This window comes from Hesperophylax consimilis, chromosome 11 (assembly GCF_061612785.1).
Source record: "Hesperophylax consimilis isolate HC1 chromosome 11, BYU_Hcon_1.0, whole genome shotgun sequence".
In the NCBI taxonomy this organism is placed as follows: Eukaryota; Metazoa; Arthropoda; class Insecta; order Trichoptera; family Limnephilidae; genus Hesperophylax; species Hesperophylax consimilis.
Genome location: NC_142846.1, coordinates 19,971,677 through 19,997,190, shown reverse-complemented (window position 1 = coordinate 19,997,190; position 25,514 = coordinate 19,971,677). Strand labels below are relative to the sequence as shown.

General features: G+C 32.3%; 1 protein-coding gene across 5 annotated transcripts in view; it reads left to right on the top strand.

Moving 5' to 3' along the window:
* The window catches only part of LOC149419892 (protein couch potato-like), a 585,651-nt gene that overhangs the window by 79,543 nt on the left and 480,594 nt on the right, over positions 1-25,514 (top strand). For 3 of the 5 annotated variants that reach the window (XM_089637363.1, XM_089637359.1, XM_089637360.1), the window contains exons 1-2: positions 2,098-2,317; positions 23,082-23,922. In XM_089637363.1, the coding sequence (XP_089493489.1) occupies positions 23,851-23,922 (72 nt within the window). In that variant the 5' untranslated portion in view covers positions 2,098-2,317; positions 23,082-23,850. Of the gene's footprint in view, positions 1-2,097; positions 2,318-23,081; positions 23,923-25,514 lie in introns of those variants that run through there. The other 2 variants (XM_089637362.1, XM_089637361.1) reach the window with 2 other exon arrangements.

Genomic DNA, 25,514 nt, shown 5'->3' with positions numbered 1-25,514 from the left:
TTTTTATGAAGCCATTGACGTTTTCCAACGAAGTAAATTTAGATTAAAATCTCTAAAATATCCTTCACTTTCGCTTTCGATTAGCCCCTTCTTTAAGGGGTCGGCGACCTATCGCTTCGATAAGAAACTTTGCGTGTGCTTTCCTTAACTCTGGGCAGGTTCAATGTGCTACTTCCGGAGAGTTAAAAAACGTTGTTTGCATCTTAAGTTGTTGTTGTCATTTTATTTTTGTGACAATAATGTTACCAGTTTGTTAATATTTTTAAAATTATTGTGTGAGTAATTCCTTTAAATTATTAATAATTATATATATTTTGCGTCTGTACCAGATACAATATAATAAAAATAATATAATAAAAACATCACACAAAACTTTTTTTGACCAAGCGAAGTATTGATTCCACTCGACCATTCGGCATTTCATCTGTTTGCAAATTTGTTTGTGTGTTCCGTTTTCAGTTATAGGGTGGCCGTGTTGGATACTACCTTTTTATCGCACCAGCAGTGTTGCATGGGCGTGGATATACCCACGTGCTGTCAAAACGGAAAACGGAAAACAGAATTATGGTAGGTAGGTATGCTGCCTGAAGAAGGTTTGAAAAATAATTATCATTGGGATAGTGACGTTTCTTTGGAAAAATTGTATCATCCCTGAATTAAATAAAAAAATGTTACGTAAAATTTGAATGATTAATAATTAAGTTAGTAGGAATTTAAGTACCTACTTACAAATTTTATGATTATGAAGAATTTTTTTTCTTCATTTTTTTAAGTAATAGAAAATTAGAAGCACACTTTTTTGTACTCGAGGTCTACTGTTCACAGAAAAGGAAAAAAAATACACAACTTTATAAAATGCACATCAAACAACTTCAGTAAATAGTAAAAATGCACATTAAAATCAAAACAGAAATCGTCATGCACGGAGAAAAATCGATTTTTAATCTCACGATAAATTAACAGATCTTATTAACAAAACATCAATTTTAGAACGTTGTATCGATTTGCGTTGATAATATATCATGAAGGTACAAAGAATTTTTTTTGTAACGGAAAATAAATTCTGATTGTTTTAATGTGTAACACGTGTTCCAACATCAAGATAATATATTCTTAATTTACTAAAAGTTTATCAGGAAACCTGTTTCACTAGTAAGGCCTGCAATCCCGTTTTTAATCGAAATTACCAATAATTTGAAGAGATTTTTAATAAATGGCAATATTTGTTGTTCTCACGGAAATTCTTGAATAAACAGGTTTGAAAAATTAGCGCGAAAGAAAAACAATACATTGGCAACTTCTGCCAGAAAAGGAACAGTAATTCATTGGTTAAAGGGATAAGTAATTTTTTTTACTTATAATAGCTTTTTAACAAGAACAACTTTTGTTTTAAATTTAAAATATACGTGTAGTCCGAATGCTATACATAACATTCCAGCCAGATTCATAACATTCCATGGGTGGATTTCATAATATTGGAAATAAGTTAAAATAATCAGAGTAGAAACTAAGTAGATTCATCGAAGTGAAAATACCTTCAAGGAAATGTAGGTAATTTCAAAACAAAAATTTGAACACAATTATGAAAAAATCATTGCAAAATCAAAACCGTTATCAAAACATTGTTTTAATTTTTTTCTGATTAATCCATGATAATTTTTCAGATGTTGAAAATTTTGAGAAGCTCTGCTCTAAACTAAAGGTAATCCTCAAACACAACATGAAACTAGCCGTGCCATCGGGATATAGCTCACCTATAAAACAGAGCGGGACGCCGCTAGCTCGTGAGAGAGAAAAGCCGCCAAGAGGAAAAGGAAACGGATAGAGCATACGTTCCACCTTTGAATAAATCCGCAAATGTCGTATGTCCCACAAAGATCTAGCCGTCCTTTTTTAACGCGAGGATTTTCCGATGTGTCGAGTACAGCTTGTCCTCCTCTGATCCGGAACTTGAACTGACGAACCGGGAAAATATTGCCGTCTCAGCTATTCCAAGGGGTTTTCCGAGCCGGCAAGTGCTCTCCCTTTCTTGTGACTAGACTCAGTAGGCTAGCAGCAGTGCCTACCGCGCCAGCCCGTCAGTCTAACTCAGACAGAGTAAGAGCGCGGACGCGCCGTGGATTTCTTTTCTTTTTTGTACCGCGGAGGTGTATTAGATTTGTTCGAAGTGTTTCTATACCACTGGCGGCTGCACCGTTCACAGTGAATTCACATGACGTTCTAAATAAACGGAAGTGCTATTTCCACAACATACTTTGAACTGAAAAATATTACTGTAAATAATATTTTAAAATAGTTTCAACAATTGTTTTATTAGGTACCAATTTTTATTACCGATTGCATGTTTATTAAAATTTACTTTTTATTTTTCCAAAATTCTGTGTAATTTTTCATTGTGATTGTGTTTTATAGCTTGTCAGAACAGTACAACAAAAATACCATGAAATAATTCGAGGTACTTTCATGCGACGCTTTATTGATGGTTTAAAACTTTAAACTTCGATAATAATTTTCGGATCCAATGTCCAATCTGATGTATTGTGTGTTATTTATCGAGGACTTTTCACAGCACAGCATCTGAAAAACTTAATCTCGAGTTAGATTAGCGCGACGAGAAAATCGTTTTCTCGGCCTTCAACGCAATTTTCATTTCAAGAAAATAAACCTTATCAGAATTTGATAAATGGATCTTATCGCTTAATTGCCTTTTATTGAAACAATATAAATTGCTTTTTCAAAGCGTTAACAATGCTCATAAAGAAATCACGTCAACGCAGTTTGAATTATGGCTAGTATTTAATGGTAGGCAAATATAATTATTATTGTTTCAATCGATTGTTAAAAGAAAACTAACAACAAGTGTGAAAACCAATAATGTACTTACATTTTAATTTTACTGACATTCAAAATGATAAACATTCACTTTAATTAAAACTAAGACCAAAATTTAATTTACAACTCAACCTCCAAGAAAATAAACCATTTTAAAAAATCAGAGGTCATTTTGATAATCATATGAATATCTGGTAAATTTCAAATAGAATTGTAATAAACAGAAAAGAAAGCTTCATTCTTCATTACAAAAAAATCTACGATAGCCTTCCTACGGACAGAAAAGCCTTAAATTTCTGAGCAACTTACTTTTGGCTTTACAAGGGGTTTCCTAAATATTTTGCTTTGGTTTCATTTTTCTTTATTTTTTCCATTTCTTATCATTTGAATGCGAGCCGAGAAGAAGTAGAAAATTTGATTTATGTACATAATATTTGGTAAGGAATATCTTATAGAACCTACGCAAAGCCCACAGTTAAAATATTTTCGTTCCGCAATATGATAATATGACCTCCCTTCGTATATCATTTTTTCCTTAGAAAATATAACGAATAACTTATTATCCAACTCTTCCCATCTTTCTTAAACTTAATTAAATGCTACAAATTGTTTAACGTTATTCAAAGCTACAATTTGCTGTATTTAAATTAATGATATTCTTTGACGAGTAATCATGTTATCCAATGAATAATAATTCCGTAGTTCTACATCTAGTTTATTAAATACGGCGATATATTTGAGACAAGCGAATAAATCTAGTTCAGTAGTTAGATGTTAAAATAACTGCTGAAATTTTCTAAAATGCTATACATTTTGATAAATAAATTTTCCTTTTATGGAAATGAAAACATTTTATGTGATAATTCAAAAGATTATGAAAATTTTTGAATCGCTGTGAAATGTTAATATATTTAAACAATTTTTGTGAAACAGAGTACTTTAGTCATTTTTCATAATGAAACTCCAATTTTGTAATATTGAGAAAAATCATATTGCTGAAACGGAAGGTTTGAATTATCTTTAAATAATATCAAACAAAGTCACTATTCGCGTCTGTTTTTACAGTATAAATATAATTCAAACCTGCCGATTTTTTTTGGTAACATGAATATGCTTTTGACATTGATAATATGAATATTTGCAACTAAAATTGTAGTGAATCGTCGAAATCAATGTTTTCTTGATATTTTGTTTCAGCATCTTTTCATAATATAACTGCTGCAGAAAATGCTTTCTTTATATAACTGAATAAAAATTCTTAACCTCCTCTATCGAAGACTGACATATCTAGTGTTGTGTCAAAACTACATTCTACGAACAGCAGTATCTGCGGTTTCAACTCGTTAAGCTTGAATTAATGTCACCACACGAGTGGACGATGGAAATGATTGGTTCCCCTGATCACCTGAAAGGTTTAGTGCCTCTTCAGTTCTGGAATCTTTTTGTATACAAAATATCCCGTGCGCAAGGCTATGTTCTTTTTTACTATGTATAAGATATAAAACTGTTATTGTATTTAATTATTACTTAATACAAATAGTAATTCTGTATTCTAATAGTAAATCTAATAATCTAAGTTTCCGTCAAATCAAACCTTTGAGTGCAAACGTTTATTTTATCATAACATATGTTGAAATGTTACCGATCATTTATAGACAGAGCTAGAACAACTGCTTCACATTAACGAGAGAAAAAAATCAAATGTTCCTTGGTATCAACATAAGCAACAATGTTATACGCAAAAAAAAATACAAAATCGTACTTGCCAAACTGAACATTGGGCCATTTTCTATGCCGAATAGTCCATTCTGGTAAATTCTACGTCGTTGCATAATCTACGTTCCCGATCATGTTATACCGCTGTTTCAAAGTCTAAGTTTTGTTATTACCTTAATACCGCTGTACCGGCCTCTCACGTACGTTACCTGCCACGTATGCCAGAAGGAGAATGGATTCTCAAAATGGAATCTGATTTAAAATATCTATTTCCGGGCTTTTTTATGTAAAACTATGAAACCGGAAATAAAAAAATGTCAAATCATAATTTTTTTACTAACAGAAGGCCACGAGGAAAATAATTTCCCTCAGGGGGCCTACACCATCTTTGGCGATGCTGTGAGAACGAGTCGTTTTTTTAGGAGAGGAAGGATTGATGCTATGGTACGTAGGAAATAGAGGCCGGCATATCGTTTCACAGCTGAGCTTTTGAACTCAAGAACAAGTTGTACAAACGACCCGTTCTCATGTGACAAATCACAACTGTGTACAAATGTAGGGCGAGTTTCCGAATTATGCAACGGTGCCGAAGGAATCAATGATTCTAGTTCTTCAGAGAATCTTCTATTTTAATACCGGTAGAACAAGGACAGCATTCCTACCTCACACAAAAATTGCAATCGGTTTGATCAAATAGGGGAATGTGTCAAACGGACCGTCCATTTCTGTACAGAGTCAACGGTTTTTTGGGCCTCGAGACCAGATCATAAATCTTCTAGGAGTCTTTCTGTCTAGTTAATTTATTTAAATATATCCTGTATTTAAGTAAGTTTGTTAAAAAATAATGCAGAGGTCAGAGGTTAGAATGTCTTACTTGTGCAAATAGATTACTTTAATCTTTACGCCCAATTGAATAATAATTTACTTTACCCACCGTGTCGACGATTTTATTTTATATTTTGTGAAGTAATTTGACAGATTACTAAAATTCCAATATTTCATTTCATCTACATAAAAATCTAAATGGAAATATATATGTTTACATTCTATAAAGCCAGTTTTCTTCAAAATACCTAGTGCCTACATAAAACAACAAATTAAATACAGAGGATTTTTTCACTGTAACCGATTTTGTAATCTCCATACTAAAAAGATAAATTAACTTTTTAAAAATGTTTTGTATTTTAGTAGCCGGTTAGTTTTCAGCATTGATTTTTCCCGTTATCTAGATTTCAGGCACCCATTTCCGTACATACACCGTACGTCGCTTGTGTGTCTTCTCCCAATATGCGACATTTAAATAGAACCTGTCAATTGTTTTCGCAAGCACTACAATTTCTTACTTCTGTGTTAAGATTGTATACTTTTTGGAAAGCGACAGAATGAAATAACAGAAACCTCCATCAGATGTTTATTTCCTTGGACCCGATCGACCAGGTATTTTACTCATTTGATCGGTAATCTAAAACATACGCTCGTTGCTCATAATGTTTGCTAAAGTGCGCGTTGACCAATAAGAATATTCGTAAAAACTCCAGCAAAGAGGTATGTTGTTGATAAGTTCCCATGATAATCTCAACAATGCAATCTCGTGCTAATGGAATACTCACCTTACAAATGCGCAGTTCAGTTTAATAGTGTGGTAGATTCAATGCCATATAAATTTAAACTGGAAATGCGCACGAATATCGACTTGTCCAAATTATACGACCATAAAATTTTTTCCAACATGAAACTAATTACAAAAATAGCAAATCAAACGTATGGTATTATATTTCATGGCCTTTTTCGTAATGTCATTTTCTAGTGTGTAATTTCATGTTGCATTCAAAATTATGAACTAAGCTCGTCCGACAATAACTATATAATCGACAAAATGCTAATAATATCGAGTACCTAAATTTTTGGCGAAAAGAAAGTAGTTAGGTAACCTACCTGTTTATTCTGAGATAAATCAGGCTCCTTTCACAAAATGGCTAGATTTATGTATTTTAAATTTAATTCAATTACTAAAAAGTTTCTTACTAATTTTACCGGTAGGCATTTCAAAAAAGTTTTTCAAAATGTTCCCCAGAAGAAAAAGGCTTATTTTTTCATTTTTATAGATTTGTGGACGTATTTAATGGCAACATATTTATGGCGATCTCTGCTTACCACAAGTATGACCTTATTATTATAATTATTAGTTTGTTGTTGATTTTATGATTGGTTTTCCTCAAAGATATAGGTAGGAAAATACTAGACCCATAGGAATCAAAGGTATTATTAGATTATTAAATCACACATTACCATATAATATTATTTACCCATAAATCATTGAATCATGCAGGTATTATCAAATATTATAGTTTAGAATGTAAGATTTTTGTACGCAGTGAAATCGTTTAAAGTTTTTATTTAGTAAATAAGACAAAAACTATTTGGAGCAACATTATTGATACGTATGAACGCTAACAATTATAATATATATCAACAATTTTTTCACGTTATTTGGAAAATCTAAAATTACTTAATTATTATCTTCTTATTAGATAAGACTAAGCTACGGGTCACGTTCTTTTATAGGTACTAACTATATTTCTTTACAAAGTAAATCGTCCTTGCATGCAATACTGCCAATGCGACAATTTTTACGAAAGTGATGTTTTGATGCCATTCGATTCTTAAACATTTTCTATGTGTATCTTCATCCACAGAATGTGGAATGTTTTGAGTAAAAACTTTGATTTTTACGGATCGTATGTGAAAATCCCATATGTAATTTCCAAGGACAATACTAATTATTTTTCCCTCTCCTATACAATTTGTTACACGTCGTTTTCGCTGCAATACACGCCAAACGACACAATAGTTCATTTTTAGTAAAAGTCAGAGTCTACCCTTCCTGATTCTGACTATACTTAATTATAATAATTATTGAACTTCGAAATATATGAAATTTGTACTGGAATAAATTTTTCTCAAATCACAAACAACTTCTCGTCTTTTTGGCTGAAGCACGATTGCCCAAGGCACTACACCCGTGACTAAGCTACCATCAAGGCAATGAGGGCAACCACCCGAGGGCACTAAAAAAGTATTAGATATAGTATATAATCGGCACGGATAAATTTCGCCTGCGGCGTCCATTTTCTTGGTTCTACTCGTAGAATGGATGATGTGTCGAATGTATCAATTATTTATTACGTGTAATATTTAAAGGTTTAAGAAGAAGATAACAATGTCGATGTCGAAATGTACAATATTAAGGAAGAGATGCTACGACATTTATGATATATAGGGCTGATTATCAGAAGAGTATATTTATATATGATATGAATGGGTGGAAGAAATTTGGAACGCAATAAAGACAATTGAGGAACATGTATAGGTAAATGTGGTAAAAGCAAGGAGTCTGCGGCAAGACAATGATGAGTGGTGTTATATTCTATCTGCTTCCTCATGTGGGAAAATCACGTTCTGGTTAATTAGTTAGTTAGTTATGGAACCCAAAATATATTCTACTGTTTTCTGTTGAGCTTGAAACTTTCGTTGTTTAATTTGATTTAAAACTTGAACGGAAACATGCTGCGAATGCATAATTTTCTATTCGAGCTTTCCATATTAGATATTATAAAGGTTGCACAATCAGAGTTGATGCGAACAACACATATTTAGGGTTGTGTGTATTGGTGTATTTGTATTCACTTTCGGCAGTATTACTGAGAAACACCCTTTTGTCTTTCTTGAGCCTACCTCATTAGGCTCAAGAAAGCGTTATTCGCGAAAAAGGCACAAAATCATCGAATTAAATTAGTATTCAAAAAGTATTTACAGTTGTTCGTTGTATTACCTTAACAGTGAACTCTTTTTAAATTTAAATGGAATCGTATAACCAGTTTGAAACATTTTGTATGTAAGCAATGCATCTGAGTGACTACTGACTTCGTATAAACAGTCGCTGCAATACCTATAAGCCCGATATATAATAATAATAGATTTTTAAAATAATTAAAAATAATTTTATTACAAAGTGCACAAACGTGAGGTTTTTATTATTTTTATTCCCGTTCGTGCTGCTGGCACGGGGCTAGTTTTGCATCTAACAGTTTGCCGCAACGCAACTGCATTAATCTACTATTGTTTATCAGTTCATCTCTCAATACTGGATGATTATAGATAATGCAGTTCGCAACGTCGCGTTGGATAGATTTAATTTGAATATCCCCTGATTACACTTATGACCTCAGTATGCAAGCGGAGATTGTCGTGTCGGCAAATTGTGCAATGCACAGTAAATTATCATTCGCCGATCAATCATGAATCGTTTCTCTTCTTCTCAGAAATTATTAAGGATGAATTATTACATACATTGCTACTTGATCAGCACTTTAATTTTTTTTAACATACAGCAGTTTAAATAAGAATAATGATAATATTAACAAGCAAGTTTCACCTGGAAATACATTAGGTAGTTAGATATTCTCGGTATCGTCCTGGTGAAAGATCACCATTTAGAATTGCTTGAAATGGCTTTACTCATGTTTGGTGACCAGAACTGAATAGCCTGGTACTTCCCCACCTACCTCTACCACATTTTCTTCCCATTTCCTTCAGCCTCACAACATACCTCAATTATTAGGATGCTATAGTCCCTCTGGGTCCGGTCAGTAAGAAACAATTGGAAATCCTGCACGAATTTTCACATCAGAATATATTTGCTTGAGAAGGTACTTGTACTGGGAAGTGTATTTATTTTATTTATTATTTTGGCCCGCGCACCTCTCGTGAGAACTCCACTCGTGCTCATAGGCCCACTGCCCCTGTCCGATTATCTCCCATGTATCGCCTTATTGCTTTGACAGTAGCCTAGTCTCTTTAGTAAATTTTACCAGGGATGTCATAAGGAGTTTGTTTCCTTCCCTATCCCCTTTTTCCGATCATTGGCACCACAGATGAATCAGGATTACTCTGTTCCCTTGATATATTCCTCTACAAACAGCTAGCTACACGGCACTCGTAAGATGAAAGTAACCTATAAATAGTTCTACTAGATCCATCAGAGAGTTTCTATCAATATTGCTAGTCAAATGAACCTACTAGCAATTTTACAATTTTCTAGTGTAATCTAATCATTTTCTCAACATTATTCTTCAAGATGTATTCAGAAAATTATTGATCTAATTTTCTTGCATTTATGCTTGCGTTTTGATTTGATGATTGAGTTTCATTATCTTTAATTAGTTAAATAGTATAAAATAAAGTCTGTCTGTTTGTGCGCTTAGTTCTTCTAAACTACGCAGCAGATTGTGATAAGGTGTTCACTATAATTAAGAATTTTTTTTTCGAAAAGTTTACATAAATATATATATTTTTAAATTTTTTTAAAATTCTTGAAATTATTATTAAATTTTTTTTATATATTTTTTTTTACACATAATAAAGTTTTTAGTTACATAATGTAAGTATTTGATGTACCCCCATATATCAACATGATTTATGACGGAATTGTATATCTATGAAAAGGCGTCAGAACAATCCACGACGGTATATGTCTATTTCCTAAGGATATCCCTCAGCAACGCCTGGTACACGTCAGCTAGTATTATACAGGCCATACTGCTTTAAACCAGCTGCCATACATTTTAAAGTAAAAATATTCTTATTCAAGGATAAACCTAAGAAATGTAGGCGAGTAATTCAATAAGCAAAGTTTCCCATTTTCATCCCCTCTTTTAGTTAGGTACTTACTTCCCTTACTTTCAGGTTTCTAGAACTTTCCTTATTACGGTTTGCGAGACCCTCTCACTCGGGAAATTGCAATTGGGGTTGCATTTGAAATCATTTCTAGATTTGATTGCGTATTTCTATTGGTTCTACAAATTAATTAAATTTATGAAAAATTATTTTAAAAGTTCAATATTTCGAAACCCATAAACAATAACAACTATTGTAGGAAATTTCAATGTTTGCAAAACGATATAACTATCAGCAAATTGACCTCATTACTTAAGAAATGATTTATATTCTATCGGCTGCCCTATTGCCCTTGACTTAATTAGGGAAATATTATTGCATTCGATGTAGTTGCATAACCGTTCGGAGTGCATTCAATTTACCGATCTGCTTTAAATCATCCAATATTTAAAAAAAATATGGAATAACTTTTTTTAATAACTTTTGGAGGTTATACCGATCAATGCAATATATCATTGAAGAAGAAGATAATACCAATAAATCTAAACAAAAGATGAAACAGAACAAGGCATAGAAAATGGACATATTACGTTGATGGATATAACCTTCAAAAGTTATTAAAAGAAGTTATTCCAAAAAATTGGGAACATATGTTTAGACTTTGAGAAAAAGTCGATAGGTATCCAGTATGTATATAAATCCGATTTGTTTATCAGAGGCACTATCTAGATTGCAAATAAATTCATTAGAACTTTGTAGTCAATAAAAAAGATAGCAGTTAATATGGGGAAAAATAGTTGAGGATAATATTGTTAATTCTGAATTTGAAATATGAGATCGACAATCATCAAATACAATAATTAGGTACCAGTGGTCGAGTGGTTAGAGACGTTTTCTTAATAAGCAAGAGATCGTGGGTTCGATTCCCAGTTGAGACCGTTACATTTTTTTATTTTTCTACGTCTTGTTCTGTTTCATGTTTCGCCTAGATTTATTAGTATTATCTTCTTGTTCAATTAAAAAAATACTTGACCTAACAAAAACGCAGTTCGAAAATCAATAATTCAATAAAGCAAGTCAAACAATTGGTAGACTCGAATTAAAACTCATTTCTCTATCACAGTCCAAGCTACAATTGTAGGGGTTTAAATAGAATTATATTAGATTATTCATAAGCCGGGAATATTTGTCTTTCGTTTCATTAGAAGATAAATAAGTAAATCCTTTTCCCTATCCCAACAAAAGTGTCAGATAGGTTACGATATGTGTTAAAAATAATGACCGACAGTATTATTTCAAGTCTTTGCTTCGAAGCGTCGGAGTATTTGAATTTGGAATGAGCGGTAATTATAGTATCCTGGGTAATTAAAACGAGTTAAACTAGAAATAGAAGGGAAACTGAAACACTAAAATCGCATCACATTCCACGTTTTCAGTGTTATTTTACTATTTTCCCAACTTCATACATTCATGCATCGGGTAAATTTTAGTACAGTCGTTGAAAAGTTGAAGTTATCTTTAAAAACTCCAACGATAAATTATGTTGATGAAAACAACTCAAACTTAAGTACAAAAATTAGAGAAAAAAATATCGACAACTTACTGTGAAAAAAAAAATACTGTTAAATGCAAGATTCCATTTTCTTTAAGTTAGAACAAATGCTAAATTTATGGTAATTTATTTTTGGGGTATTATGCCACGCTTCGCTACTTAAGCAAACTTTTCGGATAAAAAAAGAGATAGTGTAACACGACATAATACTAAAAAAATCAATATAATAATTTTGGCTATGAAAATCTAAATGCTACACTATACCTATAATAAATGCTACATTATACCTACATGTTCCTCTTGACTCTTGGATTTACATTTTGACCAATCATTGATTGGATCTTTCACCTCTCACTCTTATCCTATATTATACTATTCTTAGCCTCGCTTAATTGCTACTATGGCGATATTCTTTACTTTGTTGTATAAAAAATGCCCTCTATAACTGAAGTTCTTGACGTAAAATATTTGTTACTCCTTAGACACATGAAAACAGTTCAAACACGAAATAGTGTGCCTCATTAATTCACGTGACTAACTTATCATTATAATCCGTAATGAATGCACCGTAGTCCAAACGACCGGTTGTTATTCCAGTGCATATCCGCTGCAGCCGTGTGGATAAACAAATGCAGTATTTTTACACCTGTTGTCTTTGCACGTATTGATACGAGTCATTTGAATTCGATTCGAATCGGCTTCATTTGTAAGCCTATGAATGAAAATGTTTAAACTTAAGGATAAAATTATATTAATTTACGGGCAATGTTTTTTTTTGTATTAGGCAATTCACCCTAAAAAGAGTGCTATGTGAAGGGCAATGTTTGTTACCTTCCAAATATGAGAAAAAAACACGTTTTAGTGTTCTCGTTGACAAGGGAAAATCAATTTATTTCCGCTAGTGAGTAGACGCCATCGGAACATTAGGTCAGATATAAAAGCAAAAGTGAGACAAAAATCATATAAAATTCGAAAATCGATTACTTACGTATGAAATTATGTTCAGCATTGTATATTTTTACAGTTACTCTCAATATCGCCGTGGTCAAATACCAATCTTTAAAATTGATACATTGTTGGCATCAGGCGTGTTTTGCGACCAAATCAATTTTAGTTTGGTGACCATCCTCTTTCTTATTACCTTATCCTTGTCTCACAATTTACCGAGGAGTTGAGACGCCAACGTCCCACTTGCTGTGGGCAGTTGGGATTTCAGTGCGGTAATGAAATACTGCAATTACGCGATGTTCTTAGTATGCGGTTTTATGTATTTATTTTTATTGAATACCTATCCCAAATAAGGGGGAAAAATAGATGTTCCAGTTGTAAAAATGCTATGCCACTGCAAATCAGAATTTCAGTTGCTACATGTCCGGACTCAGTTGTACATGGTCTTTCACTGTCTTTAATAAAAGAGATAAACGAATTACACCCAAAAAAAGGTTTCAAGGCATTAAAAAGGTTGTGTTTTTTGCAATAAAAATGCCATTTTTCAATTTTTAATTATTGTAATCGAAGTAACAATGTTTTTAAAACCAGAGAGTGTTGTTGCATCAACTCTGTTAAATATGTTTAAATTACGTAATTAATTACGTACCCGTCTGATATTGAATTGTTTGAGACATGCAATCAGACGCAATAGTTCAATCGTCGTCTTGTCCTTGTACTCTTAAACTTGGCGATACCGATTGCAAAATTAGCACAAGTGACTAATAACAATAACTCACGATGTGCTAGCGATATTATTAATATAATCATTATTTGTGATTAATTACATTTTATTGATCGATAATTCATAAATGTTGGAAATTTTTTTCTATCCATAAATACTACAGGGTTTTCCAATAAGAGGTGTTATTTTGAATATTAATTAAGGAATTAATGATTTTTTATGGCCGGAATTGGATGGTATTGATATGGAAAACGTTTACTTTCAACAAGACGGCGCTAAATGCCACACAAGCATCTCTCGTAAGTTATCTCTCGTAAGACCGTAGAATTCAAAATATTTTATAATATAATATTTTTTCCTTTGGCTGTAACAATGTTTTTTATATTAAAATTGAAATAAAATGTTAAGATTATATTAGTTTTAAAAATAATATTCTATTTTTATGAAATAAACGATATATTTTTTTATTTCGAAATATTTTTTGCCAATAAATAATCTTAGCTGTCAAGTTCTAAATGTGTCCTGAAGTCACAATTTCACCTGTGGTGAGCTCCGGCGACATGAAATTAGTACAATGTTTTCTCCTGCAATTTTCAGCAAACTTTTCAGATGTGACATAACCTTAAAATGGGGCACAACGCCATTTAATTTGTTGGCCTCCTTTCATTCGGGCTTAGAAAGATTATACCTAAAATTTTTGTGTTTATATTTTTGACAATCATAATGAATTGATATTAATTTATTAAATTGTGTTAGATATTTACATAATGTCGAAGGATAAGACTTAGTGCAAAGGGTTAAAATCACGGAATGAAATTGTCAAGTTTAAATAACGTTATTTATTAATTTCAAGTGTTTTAAATTTATCTTTTTACCCATGACACTTTTAGAATACAAAATGCGGTTTCAGAAAGCTCGAGATTTTATTAAATTAATATTTTCTTTCATGTGCAATATTCTTCACGAAAAATCATAAAAACACCTTAATTGCAGCATTTCAATCGCTTTTAATTGATGATTACAATAATAATGGCTGTTTGCATTTAATAAATATGCACCTAATTTGCAGTTAAATGCAATTGTGCAGTTTGAGCACACATCACGGTTCAATTCAACGGTTTAGACTAATATTTGTTTAAGTCCCATTTATGGAATATTATTCATGATATTGTTAAATAAACTAATGAAATTATGGTACAATTTTTTTTTTAATTTAAAAAATGATTTATATAATTATGTGAACACTGTAAATATTATATAGAAATAAATAAATTTTTTTAAATACCACAGAGGCCCGGACGAAAATAATTTCCCTTAGGGCCCATGTCATATTTGGAGATGCTGTGTGGGGGATATTTTTGCAGAGAGAAAGGAGTATAACATTGATCTCGAGGAGACCCATATTGTAGGAGGGAGGAAACATAAAATTTAATTAAAATTAACAACCATCAAATCAAAATGCTAAGTATTAGGATAACAACGTAATTTTTTTTTATTTCTGTTCTTTTATAATACATGTTTTGTGAGTAGATACTCATATTGTTTCAATACTTTTAATATTTTTTGGGTGCGCGGATTTTTTAGAAGGCTTTTATACATAAATAAAATCGTTTTTTTTTGTGACACCTCACAAGAGCGCCCGCCTATACAGTGTAAAGATAGGGGTACTATGTCGCCACCAGTTTGGGCAGCTTGGTGAGACTCGAAGGTAAGGGCTGTATGAAGGGATGTATTATTGTGGATCTTGAAAATGCCGGAATTACATGAAGTTGAAAAAACAAATGCAGGTAGCTTGTTCCACATATGATTTAACTCACATAAAAACAAGTCGTAGAAACGACCATTTCTCGATAAACCAACATCAACTGTGAACGGGTGTTCCAGTCGTGTCCATTGAGTTTCTCGCACGTGCATCGGTGCACAAGGGATTAATGCTAGCTTCTTAGAAAATTCTCCATTGAAGTACCTGCATAAAATTGAAATATCTACACGCAGAACAGACTCAGCCTATATTACTTCTGTGCATAAGGGATGTTTAGTACGGATTTTTATATGACAGTTTCATTATAAATTAGAGACAATAGAGTTTCAACAAGAAAAAAACAAAACACTTCTTTGTTATGTATACATATACTCTACAAACACTACGGATCGTAAATGAATCACATTGTCATTTTATTAAGACATGTTTTGAATTTCTGTTGAGCAGTCTTAGATTTATTTATAATATATCCGTCTTACTTACTATATGTACCATTACTAAAACAATCATACCCTTCTCTTGTGATTTCATCTTTGTAATGATAATTAAGCATTTGGTTAGTAAATCAAACTCATGAGTGGATCTCATTGTAGTATTTTTTTTCAGATAATAATCTCAACAACGAAGTGTCACCCGAATGCCAACATCTGCTAAATGAATTATTATTTTAACAATTTGGAACTCATTTTGTATTGAATCATATTCATGCGTTTATTTTAACTCTCTTTTGTTGGGACTACGTAACAAGGAAATTGTCTAATGAAAACATTTGTCATCTGAGTGAATTGATACTATGTAACACACCTTTAAAATAATGACTAATAATTTTATGGAAGTTTGATGCCATTTCTGTAACAAAAGGTTATTTTTTTAAGAAATTACCGATTGGTTAGTCCGTCGTTTATAGAACTATTAATTAATAATTATATTATACGTATATAAAATACTGTCTAACATATTGTTACATACAATATAGAAAGGAAAAAGCCAAACATATCTCTTAATTTATTTTAAGGAAATCAATAGTTGGTTATAATATTACAACCCTGTACAAATTGCAAGTACGCCCTGTTGTTGAATGTGGCAGCGACCTCTGGTCTGGAGCCCCAAATAATTAAAATACACTGTAATCTGTGCAAACTTTGGAGCACGGGCGTCAGGTAGGAATTATGTCCTTGTTCTACCGGTATTACAATGAAAATGCTCCGAGGAACTAGCACCATGAATCCCATCAGGAGCGGGGTATAGTTGGGTTGAAATTTGTTACATAAGAACGGGTCGTTTATTCGCCTCATTCTTGAGTCAGCTCGGCTCTGGAACAATTTGTAGGCGTCTGTATCTCCTACCTACTACAAGTTGGTTATCTTCAAAACCCATGTTCACTCCTTCCTCTCCTTGAAAATACCCTCCACACAGCATCCCCAAAGATATGACATAGGCCCTGAGGGAAGTTGTCATCCTCCCGTGTGGAGTTAACATAAAATATTTAATTTATTTATTATGTACCATGGAGTTTGTACGAACCAACGAAAAATTATTTGTATATAAATTCTAAATGTTTCAAAGGTCGAATTAAAAATATTTACCAATAAATTTTATAACCAACTAGCTGACATTTACCCGGCGTTGATCGGACACTTATAAATGGTTTGGGTTAAGGTTTTCAGGTTGTGAATTCTAGTGTTTCTGTCAACAGGGTGCATATTAAAAGTATTTGTTTCACTTGATCGTGTCATGTCTTTCTCGGGCGTCCTCAAATTCTTCAACCATTCACATTCAAGACATACTTGTCCTCACACCTCTTTCTTTGTTCATCACGTACGCTTCATTTTACCACAAATAATTATTTGATTCGTGTCTTTTCTACTATTCACTTCATGTAATATCATGAAAACCACATTTTAACACTACATTATAATGAATTTAGAAAATCTATATCGTATCGATTACGAGAGAAGGCAATACCCTAAAATAAAGCCAGAATAAAGAAGCCGTGCTCAAAAATATGCGACTTGCCGCTTTGGTGTATTGGACAGACCTGCAGTTGAATTTGCCCTATCTAATTTGTAAAATAAAGTGGGAATCTTATCGACATAAGTAATGAAGTCGTGTAAAAACAATAATCTCGCGCGGCCCGGCCTAATGGACGGACCTACTGTCGACATTGCTCTAGCAGGCCTAGAAAATCGACTTTTCCGTGGGGTTTATTTTAATTATTTCTGACGAACATATTACTAAAATCTCAAATATTCCTAGAGGCATCCTTCGAGAAATTACTAATTCATCGTCTAGAAAAATAAAATCTGGTTCTTTCCGTCAATTTTATAGATGAAAATAGTTTTATAAAGTTTTCAAACAGTTTTAAATAAAATATTTTAATTTTAAGGTACAGTTTTTATTAATTTTAAATATAAGTAACTTACATCCGTAGGGATTCCTCTAGCAACATTTGAATTTTAGTAATACGTTCATCAAAAATGATTAAATTGTGAGCCTCGAGCAAACCCCCATTATTAGAGTCTTATATCGCCTTAATTCGACTCTATCTCATTCCTATGCAAAGATCATAAAGTCTTCCTCGGACATCCCCGATTTCGTCTACCAACTAAACTCTCTAAACTCTCCTGGGACTAATAAAAAGAAATTTGAAATTCCAGCAGTTTTGTATTCCATATATTTGTATTATACATACGAGTACATCTCGCTTCCTAGGTTAAGTTTAAGTATTTGAACCAGAAAGAACCTGGCTCTTATACATACATTTGTCAAAACATTTTTGAAATGAAATCTAACTGTTGACCAAGTAAATCGAGTTACTTGAAATAAGTTCACAATTAATTTGTTAAAATGTCAACAATAGAGGCGCCAACAATATTTGTGAAAAAAAAACTGATTCCTAAATTAAATATAACGTTATTTTGCGCCTGAGCGTTAATTTTATGCTGAACACGTGTGTTTAATATCAAACAATATTTTTCTTTCACTCGGCTTGCCGCACAGCCCTAACATAAATTTCAGTTAAATATTGTGCCATAATTTATAAATAATTGCGTAAACAAAAATAATTCCTCCGGTGACATAGCGTATTTTGAGCTGGCGCGGTAACTATGAACTCCACTAATTCCGTTGTGTGTTTGTATGGCGCGATTGTTTACGTTTCTCCTACAACACTAGCTTCTCTGTGTAACCCATTTAAAATAACACAATACAAACTCTCACTTATTCACAGGCAAGGTTATACAACGCGAAGAAAGAGGCGAGATTGGTGTTAGACGAAATAAAGCATTTTGTACAACGGGCCAACATAAAATCTTATATTATTACACAGAGACTCTTAACGAGTCTCTAAGAACAGCCCATATTTTATTTTCGTTTGGTTTTTGTTAAAAAGTGTTTGTTATTCATTTTTGTGAATTGATCATTTTAAGCTTTCTTCATCAATCTTTACTAATATCAGTTTTAATTACATAACTGTTTGTTATGTTGCTCTGTATTACGTTAGTATCCCTGTGGGAGCCATTTTATTTAGGAAGAGTAATACTGAAGTAAATATGTAATATTAGTGTTCAGTGCTCTTCGGATGAAAGACCTTATATCAAATACAATAAGGTAATTACTGCCTTAAACTATATTTAATTCAAAAAGGTAAGACGTAAGACGTTAGTTTTACAGATTACGAGTTAAAATACCAAAATTTATTTTTATGAAGTCCATCTTGTTTCAAAAGACACTCGTAGTAGTAGTTCTATCAGAAACAATGTATTGCAAAATGTTGTTTGAATACATTTTTTATAAGTAGGTCTGAATAGTCAACCTACTTTGCAATAGGCAGTTGAAAATATTTATCAATTAGTTTTATTTTTTTGGAATAACATAATGAGTAAATTCCTCAAATAGTAAATATAATATTTAACCATAAAATTTGAAACGGATAAAGGTACTGTCGCTTCTAGGACGCATCAGTAGCATCAGTTGGTAGAGCAGCTTCCATAATGCTGCCTATCTTTTTCTGTCTCAAAATTTTGTTTAAAAATTGATAATTATATCTTAAATAATTAAGTAAAAATATGTTTTGTAATAATTATTATAGTAATATATTCTATGGATTTTTGTAATTTTTATTTCAACTTAACATGTTGGTATCGTACAGGAGAATGAACTGTACAATGTCCTGCACTCTAGAATTTCACCTGTATTGTGGAGGACATTTTACAAGATTAATTTGATTAAATTTATAGAAAGACTTAAATTAATAATATTATAGTATTGAATTACCATATCTACGAGACCAACAACTTGTATTTATTTTCTGTGTAAAACTATTCAATAATACATACTAAACTATCAAAGAGAACAAAACTTCTGGTGGGAACGACATTTTTTCAAATACCTTGAAAAATATAAACAAATGGATTACTAACACATTTCTGGTGCCAAAGATTCTTAATCCGAAACGGATTAACCGAAATAAAATAATCACCTGCTGTTCTGAGTAAAAAATAAATCTGGAAACAAATATACATTTAATTCGGTGTAGAATTTTTTTCCTGAAAACAATTTTTCGGATCTATCGAACGATGAAGTACATGAACAAGAAATAATGTATTAAATTATAAAGGTTAAATTCCTCAAACGAATGTACTCCTAATAGGTTTATGGAATGTACCTCTATACCTCTTACCTACTAATGTACCTAATCTATATTCAGGTAAACCAAGCAACAAAATTGTAAAGGTTAAAACAATTATCGTTTGAAACACGCAACGAGTTAGGTACATTACCTGCGGAGAGTAATATATTATTTTGTCTGGAGATCTTGAGATTACCACAGAAACTAGATTGTTCTAACTGTGCTCGACTAAAAATGACCGTAATATATTTCAATATGTTAAGAATAGAAGTATTTTCTGTAATCAACACCTAAATTGGATTAACGCTCGCCAGAATGTTGAAAAATATTCACTAGATGGTATTAAAATTAAAACTTTTACGAACAGCGAAAAAATAATTTCACTTGTTTGTACTGCTGGGATTCGACCGAACCTGATTTTATTATGACACTGAATCTGTCAATTTTTTTTCATAAAATCACAGTAATTAATATTTAAATACCTAACGTAAAGTAATTGGGTTGACCTAGCTATCGCACGTCGAAAATCTTTGAATATTTCATGATGAACTCATCATTTTAGGGTTTTAAATGTAAACAGAGACAGTTATCTTGTTTTATGGATAAGGTGTATTTATATTAAGGCTATGAGTGACGTCGTGTCATATTTTAAATTGAGCCGCTATCAATAACAACCCTTACGTAGATGGCGATAAGGTTTAAATTCCCGCTTAACACCATCCGCCTGTTTTGATTTATGCAAGAAAAAACATGGCCAAAAAGTGCCGTTTGTTTTATTTTGTGGATGTTCAGGCATAAATATATTTTTTTTTTCGATAATTTTATATATAACTTGATTTTCAACACTATACAATAAAATCATAACCGAAAATGGGTTCGTAAGTAGGAGATTTTGAACTTTAAAGCAGTTTTCATAGGCCTTATACATTATTTTTTTCTGGGCTTATAAAAAGACTTTTCTAAAAAATACTCGATTTTTTCAAAGGCAAAGATGTATTCTACTCGCAGTATTTAATTAAAGCATCTGAAACATTTCAAGGCGACCAAATTTTCAAAACCAAAAACACATGATTTTACATTACTACGTATGGCATCGCCTTAACCGATAGTTACAAGAAATAGCTACGATTACTAATATGTTGTATTTTAATAAGATTCACACCGCATATTAGAAGTTGTTAGGAACGAAAATATTAATTTTTAGTTATTATATTATTAATCTTCAGTTAGTTCACATTAATGTGAGCGATAATAGATGTAACTACAACTATACATATATAACAGGCATTGAATTTTCGCAAACATATAGGATGTTCAATTTTCACGACTTAACTTGTTTTAATGTGAGTAGAGTGCCAACTGCTCCTGACCGTCTAGAGCAAGATAGACTATGGCATCCCCAATTGAGTTAGGTAGTGAGGCTGAATATAGTGAGAGGGAAAGGAGTTTGGGGTACATAAAGGTGCAGGTGGTCTTTCAGTAAGGCGATACTGAGAGTATCTTCTACTCTGGAACGTGTCTCAAATATGGGACATATTATTATTTTAAATAAATTACTTGTGAAGCAAGAAAAAATAATTCTATGTAATTTACTTGTATATGAGATCTCCGGATTCGTTGTCGAAAGCCTTACCCCTCGATCACGTATGCCTGTAAATGTCGTTTATGATTGTGGCAGACATATTTTGTTATTTATTTTGGATTTTTATTATACTACAGTTCAATGGCCGGTTACATTAGAGATTTATGTGGGCGTGATTTTTTCTGTGTTGATTATATGTTAATGCAAACATTTAATGGAATTAATTCAAAATACGAATTTTCCCGTATCCCAATTTTACCTTTATTTATCGTATGATTCAAGTGAGAGAATCCGATCCAAGTCCAAAATCCCGTCATATATTTCCAACGTAGTGCCAACTTGCACCACGTAGCGAGAGTCTAGTTTCAATAAACGTTTACGTTGTCGCATTTTACGCTCTCCCAGCTTCTTTTACGAGGTGATTTGTAAATAACAACGGTGAAATTTATCATTTCAGTAAAATAACAGAGCGTCAGTTTAGAACAGTTAGTTCACTGGAAGATAAACCGCTCTATTTTTGCTCCAATTGCCTTTGAACGATAAGGAAACGGGATTTTTTAGTAAATAATATTTTTATGCGTCTTATTTTTAATTTCAATTGCTTGGCTTTTTCACGGTGGAAGCAGTTTTCAGAACGACTTTGAATTTCCATTAAATGATTAACTACATAATATTAGCTTTACCATACGGTTTCGCTTGATATGTGGATCAACAAAAGTATCCTATTTTTTTCTCTTCGAAATTGATATTTTATACCATAGCTCATGACGAGAATTGATTTTGTGAACTAAAAATACTTGCGTTTGCCTTGAAATATAAGACAGATAAGATTATTAAAAAAAATATGACACTAAAGCTCATTGTTCCAGAGTTTTACTGCTTCAGACGAATTCATTATTACAGGTTCATAGTTCGCATTGAAAAATTACACAACTTTTTATCGGTAAACCGCAAAGTTTGTAGATTTTTAATTATTATTATATATTTTCTACACAATGTCCCATTAATTTAACAATAAAAAATATGAATTTTAGTAGATTTAAATACTGGAGTATTCTACGTCTGTCCTTAACAATTTAATATAATCTTCGAGTGTCCTACGTCTGTCCTCATTTGCAATTTAATATATTCCTCAAGTATCCTATGTCTGTCCTTAATTACAATTTAATATATTTTTCGAGTATCTGACATCTTCCCTCATTTGCCATTTAATATAATTCTCGGGTATTCTACATCTGTCCTCAATTGAAATTTTATATAATCCTCGAGTATCCTACGCCTGTCCTAAATTGCAATTTAATATAATTCTCGAGTATCCTACGCCTGTCCTCATTTGCAATTTAATATAATCCTCGAGTATCCTACGTCTGTCCTCATTTTCAATTTAATAAATTCTTCGAGTATCCTACGTCTGTCCTCAATTGCAATTTAATATAATACTCAAGTGTCCTACGTTTGTCCTCAATTGCAATTTAATATAATCCTCGAGTATCCTACGTCTGTCCTCATTTGCAATTTAATATAATCCTCGAGTATCCTACGTCTGCTTTCATTTGCAATTTAATATAATCCTATGTCTGCCCTCATTTGAAATTTAATGTATTTTGATGTCCAAACTATTAATATAAATATTAATGTATATTTTTCTTTTTGTTTCAGATCCATAAAATAGTTTAGAGATCCGGAGGAAATATTTATGTGAAAGACAAAATAGGGTGTGTCGAAATTATCCATTGTGTAAATATTGAAAATACTAAATATTTACTCGTAATGTGTCGCTTTTATTAATTCTTTAGAGTTATTTAAGATTATCGAATCAATAACCGTCTAACATTAAAATTCGCTTGACTTAGAAGAGAAAAAAGTAATCTATTAATCTCCTTTTAAAAAAATCAAAAGACATTAACATCGCTATTTTAAAACCGTCCAAAGTTTTATCCAAAAAATACTTACAAAAGGCGGTCAATTACACAAAAGCAACAATCAGAAATTGAAGACTGTTGATTTCTTGCAATAAACAAATCTACTTATGAATAAAGCTTGCGAGATTGAAAAGTAAAATTAATAATAATATTTTAAAAATCTTAGCTTGCGATTATCACTATACTTAACTTAACGTGATATTTTAGTTGTATCACATAAAAACCCAAAAAAATTGTTGTAATTTTTTCGTGGTATTTTGAGGTTAGGTTCTAAAACCGCCCCCGCTCGGCTCGCGCCGCGCGATCTTTACGCGTTCGTAGGCGGGAACCGTAAGTAACTACCCCCCAACAAGTGAAGGTGCCCGCGCTAGGAACGTGGGTGCCCGAGTCTAGCCGTGGATATCAACGGGCAGGCAAGCAAGAGGGTGCAGATAGCGGCGGCTCAGTCAGGCGCCAAGAGACTGCGGCTATCCCCCGCCCCCCTCCACCACCCCACGTCCCCGGATATGTCAACTGGAATGGAACTCGCGCTTTGTCAAAGCATGGATTCCGTCAACACAGCCACTACTGAGGAAGAGGTGAGTCACACACATTCTTGTTGTTCAATTTGCATTCGTTTCTTAATTCTATACTGGGATGGGGTAGACAAATAGAATTGATACAAATCGCCACTGTGTCAAAGCTTAGACTCCGCCAACACAGCCACTACCGAGGAAGAGGTGAGTCGCACTAATTCTTGTTGTTCAATTTGAATTAGTTTCTCAATTCTATACTGGGATGGGGTAGACAAATAAATGTCCGAAATTGATAGAAATCCGTTGTGTCGAAGCATGCATTCCGTTAACACAGCCATTACATATTGACGAAGAGGTGAGTCACACATTACCATCCAAAATGCTCGTTTCTAAATGTGTGTTTATTTATAAATTCAGTACTGGGTTGGCAATATGGTAGAAAATGTTCGAAATAGCTATTATATTGATATTACAAGGCTTACCTATCATTAGTTGAGTTTCTTCCTAAAAATGTACCAAACGGCAAAAGATTTTAAAAAAAATTTACGGTACGATTTTTAAAAAAATGGAACAAATATGTGTTTTCTCAGAATGTCATTTATACTCAAATAAAAAAAATAACTCAAAAAAGTAAAAGTGTGCCACAATGCTCAAATTCTAGAGTTACTTAAAGTCTTCATTGATTTACGTTTGTTTCATCACTATCGGAATTGATAGGATATCTCAGAAATCGTAAAATAGAAATAGGTGAAATAATAGCTTCATAATTTTATATTCTGCAAAATATGATTATATTGAAACGAAATTTAAAAAAAATCTATTTCCTTGCTTAAAGTTTTGTGGCAGCCAAACTGTTTCAATTGATGTTTATATTCTAAAAACGCGTATCTTTTATAAAAGCTTTCACTGCGTAATTATTAGCCGAAGCGTATTATTTATCAGATATGTTCAAAGCACGAAAAAAAAGAATTATCCGAAATTCATTGACGATTGACTTATTTACCGTTAAAAGGCCAATCTATATTTTTTAATTGTCTTACATATACTTTTATATTTAATTACTTTGTCAAGTAAGACTGACGTAAGTACATACCGACTTAAAAATGTATCGAATTTCTTTCTAAATCGTAATTCAATTGAAATCAGCAGGTATAAATTAAACTTCTTTCATCGTTAAAAAGCGTAACTTTTGATATTTGATTATCTCATGACGAAAAGAATACGCATAATTTCAAAAAATGTCTCCAAGGCAAATTAATATTTTCTCCTGAAAATACAGGCGATTTTGAGAAGAGGTATGCGCCAGCCGGGCGTTTATTTTTCATCTCAACATTCTTTATTGAATTATTGCTCTGGATACTACAGTTGGCGGGTATGAAAAATTGAATTAAAAAATGTAGGGAATTTGTGTTGGAATTTCCCGATATTATATTTCCTAAGTACACAGACACCATCTACTAGTCCAGGTAGAAAGGTCATGGAAACACAATAAAGATTTCTGAACTTTGAGAAATGGTTTCTTTTCACGAAAGCCCCATGAAGTGAAATTTTAATTATTGGACTTCCTTGGTTGGTATTTTTTAGTATCACAGTTTTTCGCCGGAAATCAAATAGAGTATCAATGTTACGTAGAATATAAATAAATGTCTATTTGT